The following is an 8,004-nucleotide window of genomic DNA, read 5'->3' on the forward strand; positions in this document are numbered from 1 at the left end:
TTTTTTTTAGAAAAAAGGCGCATCACAATCCAGCATTGTTGGAAGCAGGAAAACATAAAGGTTACATCGGTAAATCCTAGACATGATTATTGCCTCCAAGATGCAAAAATCAAAAGTTGGTCCTGATGTTTGACCACCAAAACTTGCGTTGGTCCAGATGTTCAGAGTAATATGTAGTACAATCTGTCCTGATGTTCATTGCATATTTTCTTGATTACCTCAGATGAACAGCACCTTCTGCAGCAAATGCTACATTTATTGAGAAGATGGGCAGAAGATGAATTACTTCCTACTCCCTCCGTTTGGAATTACTTGTCACAAAAATGGATGTATCTACAACTAAAATACATCTAGATACATTCATTCTTGGACGAGTAATTCCGAACGGAGGGAGTACGTTGTATTGTAGGTTATTCCATACATTTCAGCCGTGCCTTTGTGTCAAGAAAATGACCAACATCGTTAGCACGCCTAATATTATCATTCCAGTCCAGCTCATGTGTTTCCATTGTGTCCAACGTTGCTCTATAAGTAGACATCATGCATAGCTAATTCCATTGCAGGTCTGCTATGTTATTGAACTGGATTAGTACACCATCTAGTTTCTACTTAGAGCTGTAGCACCATCCTTACAGAGTGCCTGAACCTGCAAGGAATATGCAGCCATGCCGTTGGCACATATTTTTCTATCAATTTTTCATTTTGCGTAGGAGGAACTGGAGGTGAATAGCAGCACAACTAAGATTGCTGCTATTACAGACAAATAATTATTCAGGAAAAGTACCAGGGCACAAAGATAAAAGCAGAGTTACCTTTCATGTAAAAAAAGTTACATTTCCTATCAAGTAACCGTAGTTTGAATTGTTCTTTCTTTCCCACAATAAGAAGTGTTGTTATTTACATACTTTGTATATTCTGGATAAGTTAGTTTTCTCACTGTTTGTTTGTGTTCCCCCTGTTTCTAGACTTACAAAATAATATGATTTTTTCCCAAAGGTTTCATGCCTCATAAGCTGCACCCATCCTGTACAGGAAGTATCGGTTCCTGCACGGTTCTCAGTTTATGCAAATAAGCATAGAGAATGATCAGCAGCAATATTCACCTCCTGCTGTACTATGGTGCAAGTGTATTATTCTTCACTTCTCTTACTGTTTGTCAATTAATTGTTCTTGCTCTGTAAGGTGTGGATTCTATGGCAAGTACTTGGGATCTTGCATATATTGGTGCCTCGACAGTTTAAAAAAGATTTTTTTTTCCTTATGTCCAACTTCATTTGTGATGCTCCTCATTTTGGACAGAACTTTCTCTGTACCAGCACACATGTTCAGTTCCTTTCAATATGCTAGATTGTGATAAACCACACATTCACTGAAATGTCACATCTAGTGTGATAAAAACCCAAATTGCTTACTGCCTCCACCATGACAGGCAATCACTGCGACAGAACAGGTAGTCATGGTTGGCTCTAAGAGCTCACTGATGGAGAGTATTTTGTGGGTGGGACTGATCACTCACTGTAGTTGTAGATATAGCTGTAGTGTGACTGGGTATATGGTCAAACTATGTACAGCTATAAAGAAGCTGGTTATGACCAAGCTAAAGTTTTCTATGTGCAACATCATCTAGCCACTATCCATGTTTTAAAACTTAATAATACACACTAACTATCAGGAAAATAACTTATATTGAACGCTCTTCCAATGACAGTCTGTTCCAAGTCCCAAACACACTTCACATCTGCGTGTGTAATATGATTCCCTTGGGCCAGCATTCATGCTATGTTAACAGCTCTGGGTTCAGTTGGTTTCACTACTTGTTTGAGAAACTGCTACATACAAATAAAATTTCACACAAATACTTAGAGAATAATGAAAACTTGTGAGTATTTAGCAACACCGGTCTGGGCCTCTGGGGCAAAAGGATCAGTAGTATATACAGCATATTATTCAGAATCACCTTTTCTCTGAAGGTGGAGCATCATCAACATTGCTACCTGAGGTCGTTTGAGTTCCCAGCATCATCTTTGCTGGTTGAAGTCTTCACGTATTCTTCATATAGCAAGACGCATACATGTCCGTAAACCATGCTGGTACACTCAGGAGCAACTTCATCATAGGGTGGAACCCTGACAATAAAGATATACAACTTCAGTCTATAATTGTTAAGGCAGAGAGTTATTGTGATCTATGATAGGACAGCACAGCTATAATTATCCTGTCAACCAATTTGACGATACAAGGTGCTAAGTTTGTTCTATTGGCTGCCTTTTCAAACAACTGGCTAGTGTCTGCTCAGATCATGAAGTACAGTACGAATAAACTGCAGAGTGATGAGATATTTGGAACTAGCTAGTACTGGATAGCATGGTAATCATACTTTGATACGATGATAATCACAAAGTGCACATCAATAATAGAACATACTAGGCTCTGACTCCCAAGTATTGTTAACGAGTGACATCTCAAACAGCAACACATTCATAGCAACTAGGGACATCTTAGAACACCTTGAACCCCACTAATCCTTGTCTTACAAAATACAGAAGCCAAAGGTTCAGAGCGACTAGGGACATGTTATAGAACAATAACAGATCCAAGAAAGCACCAAACTAGTTCCAAGTTAGTTTCCACACAAATAACACATTGGCACACTTCAGCGGGGCTAGCGGCTTTTGGGAAGAGAATCCTAACCTGTTCTCTATGGCGTGGTTGATGCAATCGAAAGCGTTGACAAAGTCCCCCTTGGTAACATTTGACTCATTTCGTTGATCAATTGGTGTTCCTCTGTTTTCTCCTCCCCTCCTTGCTCCCCACCACCTGAATCCTCACTATGCTTCAACGACGGATCCCTGTGCTCACCTCGAGGCACAGGAGTGTAGAAGCTGACAACTGGAATCAAATAACAAAAGAGATGATCACCGCACACCCTCCTCGCCCGCTCTGATTGCAGTTCGATCATGAAGATGCCATCAACCGTGGTCAGGAAAATGGTATTTGCTCCCTCGGCAAAGCCCAGCACTTGCACTCTGGTCTCTGCATCCACAAGAGCACCAACTGGGAGCAAATTTTCCAGGTAGACGACCCGGCTCAGCATCCATCGTGCATCAGCCCTGTCACTCACCTCCCTTGACCACAATTTGAGCTGCTGATTCAACCTTTGGCAAACTCCCAGTCCACCGTCCTCGGCGAGCATGATGGTATATTGGCCGCAGACCAGCTCATGGTTTGGTGGGTTGAACACAGCCAGTCTGTGCCTTGCCAAGTCACACTCTAGAATGAATCCATCATCAGACATGAAGTAGAGCAGAGACTTTCCAACGAGCACACTGGAATAAAATGTAAAGATCATGGGCATGGGCGAGCGGCGGGGCAACGAGGTCGGCTCGCCCCAGGTGCCAGTCTCCGACGAGTATGCACACGCCGACGTGAGATAGCAGCCGTCGTCAGTGACTTGGCCTACCACGACCGAGAGGATGAAGAGCACGCGGAAAGGGCCCCCGAGGCAGGCGCGGTGGTCGCACCCGTCCGCCGCGCAGAAGACGGCCGCCATGGGGAAGTTGCTCTGGAGCGCCGCGGGCACCGTTATGCGCTGCTGGGCACCCGTGATTGGCTCCCACACGAGAAGCTCCTGAGTTTCCGGGGACTGGGGGTTGGAGAGGAAGAGGGCGCGGCCGTGGCGGCAGTCGAGGGTCCGCCAGAACCGGCCGTCCGGAGCGGCGAGGGAGAAGGACGACGCGGTGGTGGGGATGAATCGTGGGACGCGCTCGCATTCCAGGTCGTGGAGGAGGCCGAGCACCGGGGGCGCCCGGTGGAGCTCGTGGAGGCGGCGGCGGAAGTGGGGGCGGGAGACGGCGCAACCCCAGTCCTTGCAGACGAGGGAGGCGCGGAGGAGGCAGGCCGGGTCGTCGGGCGGGAGGCGGAGGAGGATCTCTTCGAAGAGCTCGTCCAGGATCGCCGGCGGGGATGCTGCCATGGTGGTGCGCCGGGGGATGGTGGGATGGTTTGACCACCTGGAGCAGATTGGGGATTTTGGAGCCCGGCTTTCCAGCCCGACTGTCTCACGGCCTACCGCAGGAAAGAAATCGCTTTAATGATTAACTTGCCCGAACATATTTAAAGGGTCCCGATAACCGCCACACATGTGTGTTAAACACAATATGCATGATATGATGGCGTGTTCAGCAAGGAGGATCTCTATCGAAGGAGGAGTAGTTAGACAGGATAGATATTCATGTAGTCTTTATCTTGTTATCCCTTGTATTCTTGTTTCCCAAGTTGTAATCTCTCCAACGACATGTACGCGTATTGGGCTCGCAACCCCTCTATTTAACACGCAGCACGTCGGCCTGGATCGGCAAGACGTTTACCGCAATCGCACATGGTATACAGAGCTACCTTCTTCCCAAAACCCTAGCTACCCATCTCCACCAAAGTGCACAGCATGTCTTCCTCCACCTCCTCCTCCTTCCAGCCAAACCTCAGCGGCGGAGTCACGGAGAAACTCTCCCGCACCAACTACATCCTGTGGCGGACTCAGATCACGCCACAGCTGCGGGGCGCCGGCGTCTATCACTACGTCGACGGCACGTCGACCGAGCCGGCCAAAACCCACGTCACCAAAGATGCCGCTGGGAAAGAAACCGAGGGGCCGAATCCTCTCCATCCGCTCTGGGTGAAGGAGGATCAGCAGGTCCTTGGATATCTACTCCAACACCTATCCAAGGAGGTGCTCGTCACGGTGACTGTGATCACCACGGCGCGCGAACTCTGGGTGGCGCTGGCGAGCATGTTCTCGTCGCAGTCCCTCAGCCGCGTCAACAACATTCGCACGTCGCTGATCAACGCGCAGAAGGGCAGCCAATCGGTGTCCTCCTTCTTCGCCACCATGAGGGGGCTTGCTGATGAGCTCGCCGCGGCGGGAAAACCGATCCAAGACGACGAGCTCATATCCTACATCATCCACGGGCTGGACCAAGACTATCAGCCCCTCGTCTCCGCCTTGGACGCCCGAGTCACTCCGGTAACCCTTGATGAGCTTTTCGCTATGCTTAGCAACTTTGATCAGCGTATGGCGCAGTTTCACGGCTCCGGCGGCGGCAGCGGCTTCCGGTCCTCGGCCAACTCTGTCTCCAGAGGTCGCGGTGGCGGCTCTCGCTCTCGTTCCTCCTCTCGTGGCAAGGGGAGGTCCAGTGGCGGCGGTGGCGGCGGCTTCTCCAACAACACCCGCGGCGGCGGGCGCTCTGGCAGCGCAAAAGGGCGCCGTGGTGGCGGCTCCAACAGATCGCGTCCGGACCTCCCTCACTGCCAAATTTGTGGCAAACTTGGTCACACGGCGAGGGACTGTTGGTACCATTACGAAGATGATGATGGTGATTCCTCACAAGATGAAGAAAAAGTTGCTGCTGCCGCCGATGGTTTCTATGGGGTAGACACAAATTGGTATGTCGATAGTGGAGCCACAAATCACATCACCAATGAGCTTGAGAAGGTCACCATGAAGGAGAAGTATCGTGGAAAAGATCAAATCCACACGGCAAGTGGTGAAGGTATGGGCATACGTCACATTGGTCATTCAATTTTTAATACCCCCAAACGCAAAATACATCTCAAAAGAATCTTGCATGTCCCTAGTGCCCACAAAAATCTTCTCTCTGTTCATAGAGTTGCTATTGACAATCATGTTTTTCTCGAGTTTCATCCTTATTTTTTTATCAAGGATCAGGCAACGAAGAAAGTACTCTATCGAGGTAGATGTGTTCGAGGGCTCTACCCGTTGATTCCGGAGTTTAGAAGATTCAATAAACAAGCTTGTGGTGCTATCAAGCTTTCTTCCACACGATGGCACGATCGTTTAGGACATGCCTCTTTTTCTTTAGTTGAAAAGCTACTTAGGAAAAATAAACTCCCGTTTGTTGGTGAGCGAAATACTGAAACTATTTGTGATTCATGTCAGCGTGCTAAAAGTCATCAATTACCATATCCTATATCTACTAGTGTCTCCACTAAACCTTTGCAATTGATCTTTTCTGATGTATGGGGCCCTGCTCCCTCCTCTGTTGGCAGACACACTTACTATGTTAGTTTTATTGATGACTATAGCAAGTTCACCTGGATCTATCTTCTTAAGAAAAGATCCGACGTGTTTCAAGTTTTTAAAAACTTCCAAGCACTCATTGAAAGGAAGTTTGACAGCAAAATTATAGCTGTTCAATCTGATTGGGGAGGGGAATACGAGAAACTCAATTCCTTCTTCCAAAACATAGGCATATCTCACCATGTATCATGCCCACACTCTCATCAACAAAACGGGTCGGCCGAACGCAAGCATAGGCATATAGTTGAGGTCGGTCTGGCCCTTCTAGCAGGAGCTTCTATGCCCCTCAAATTCTGGGATGAGGCATTTCTTACAGCTGTTCACATCATCAACATGCTCCCTAGTCGTGTCATCAATAGTGAAACACCTATGGAACGCCTTCTCCATGTTAAACCAGACTACACATCTCTCTGTGTCTTTGGCTGTGCTTGTTGGCCAAATCTCCGTCCGTACAACAATCGCAAACTCATGTTTCGATCAAAGCAATGTGCTTTTCTTGGCTATAGTGCTCAGCACAAAGGTGTCAAGTGTCTTGACATCTCCACCGGACGGGTCTACATCTCACGAGATGCCATGTTTGATGAGACCAAGTTTCCCTTTGCGGACCTACATCCCAATGCCGGTGCTCTCCTACGCAAGGAAATCTTGCTTCTGCCACCGCATCTCTCTGGCTATGATCAAGGGGGCATTACTAATTGTGATGATCATATGTTGACTAACCCTACTAATCACTTTTATGAGCCTTGTGATGATACAGGAAATAGCGGCGCCAAAATCCCAGAAAACGGTGAAGAAAACAGTGCAGCAGCTCCATATTTCATGTGCCCTGACCTAGGCAGCAAATCCCCCTCAGGATCTGGGCAGGTGCTGCCGTTGCGCAGCGAATCTGCCTCGGGATCAGAACTCTGCCGCGGATCTGCTGCACAGAATCCGACAGGCGCAGGCGCGGGCCCGTGTGCAGCCGCGACAGACGCAGGTGGGCGCACCGATCCACCCACGCCATCCACGCGGCGGACCCTGGCAGGCCGTGGGGACTCTCCTCGCGCGCGCCAATCGCCAGCGGACAGTTGGCGGGCCGGTGCTGGCCTGGACCGTTCGCGGCCTCAGGCCCAACCGCTTGTTTACAAGCGGCGGGCTGTGACTCGCCCGACGAGTGCGGGGATAGATCCTGCCGAAGCGGGGCCGGGGAAATCACGAGGAGGATGACGCCGGTCGGCCCAGATCTTCTGTGGCTGATTCGCCGCATGCATCACAGCTGGCGACCACAGAAGGTCCAGACCCGGCTTGTGACGCCCGGATAATCAAGCTACAGTAAACCTTTGCTAATGATGCCACGTCACCACGATTACTGTTGCTAAACTCACATTGGTTCGAAACCGATTCAAATTCAAATTCAAAATAAGGTCAAACAGTTAAAGTTTTCAAAAGTCAAAACTAAAATGTTCTAAATGTAACAAATAATTCATAAGTAATGTTGGTGGAGGAACCACATTTTTATAAAATGTCTAAATGCATTCAATTAATTAAAACTGTCGGTAAAATAAATAAATAAGTGTGTTGGTATTTTATAAAATACTAAACTATATTATTTGGGGGTTAAACCTTTTTGTGGCAGAGGTATAATTAGTGTTACTATTTAAGATACAACTTTTATATTTTATAAAACAAAAATAAAAGAAAACTGAAAAGAAATAGAATAAAAAAAAGAAGAAGAAAAGGAAACAGAAAAAAAAGGGGAGAGAACCCCCTTGGCCCACCTGGGCCTCGGCCCAACTGGCCGGCCCACTCGGACCGAGCCACCCCACTACCTAACCCCCCTCTCCCCCCCGTGACCTAGCCCACTCCCCACTCCCGCACGTCTCTCCTCCACCCCCCCCCATCGATCCCGATCTGGATCGAGAAAGGGGAGG

General features: G+C 48.1%; 1 protein-coding gene across 1 annotated transcript; it reads right to left on the minus strand.

The window, feature by feature from the left end:
• Window positions 1–1,790: 1,790 nt before the first annotated feature.
• Window positions 1,791–4,066, minus strand: LOC123114089 (uncharacterized). Its single transcript, XM_044535458.1, has 2 exons — window positions 2,692–4,066; window positions 1,791–2,126 (listed from the first exon to the last, which is right to left on the minus strand). Exon 1 carries the CDS (start codon window positions 3,971–3,973, stop codon window positions 2,699–2,701), a length of 1,275 nt encoding a protein of 424 aa, XP_044391393.1. The 5' UTR covers window positions 3,974–4,066; the 3' UTR covers window positions 1,791–2,126; window positions 2,692–2,698.
• Between the last annotated feature and the right edge of the window lie 3,938 nt (window positions 4,067–8,004).

Source organism: Triticum aestivum, chromosome 5B, assembly GCF_018294505.1.
Source record: "Triticum aestivum cultivar Chinese Spring chromosome 5B, IWGSC CS RefSeq v2.1, whole genome shotgun sequence".
Classification (NCBI taxonomy): Eukaryota; Viridiplantae; Streptophyta; class Magnoliopsida; order Poales; family Poaceae; genus Triticum; species Triticum aestivum.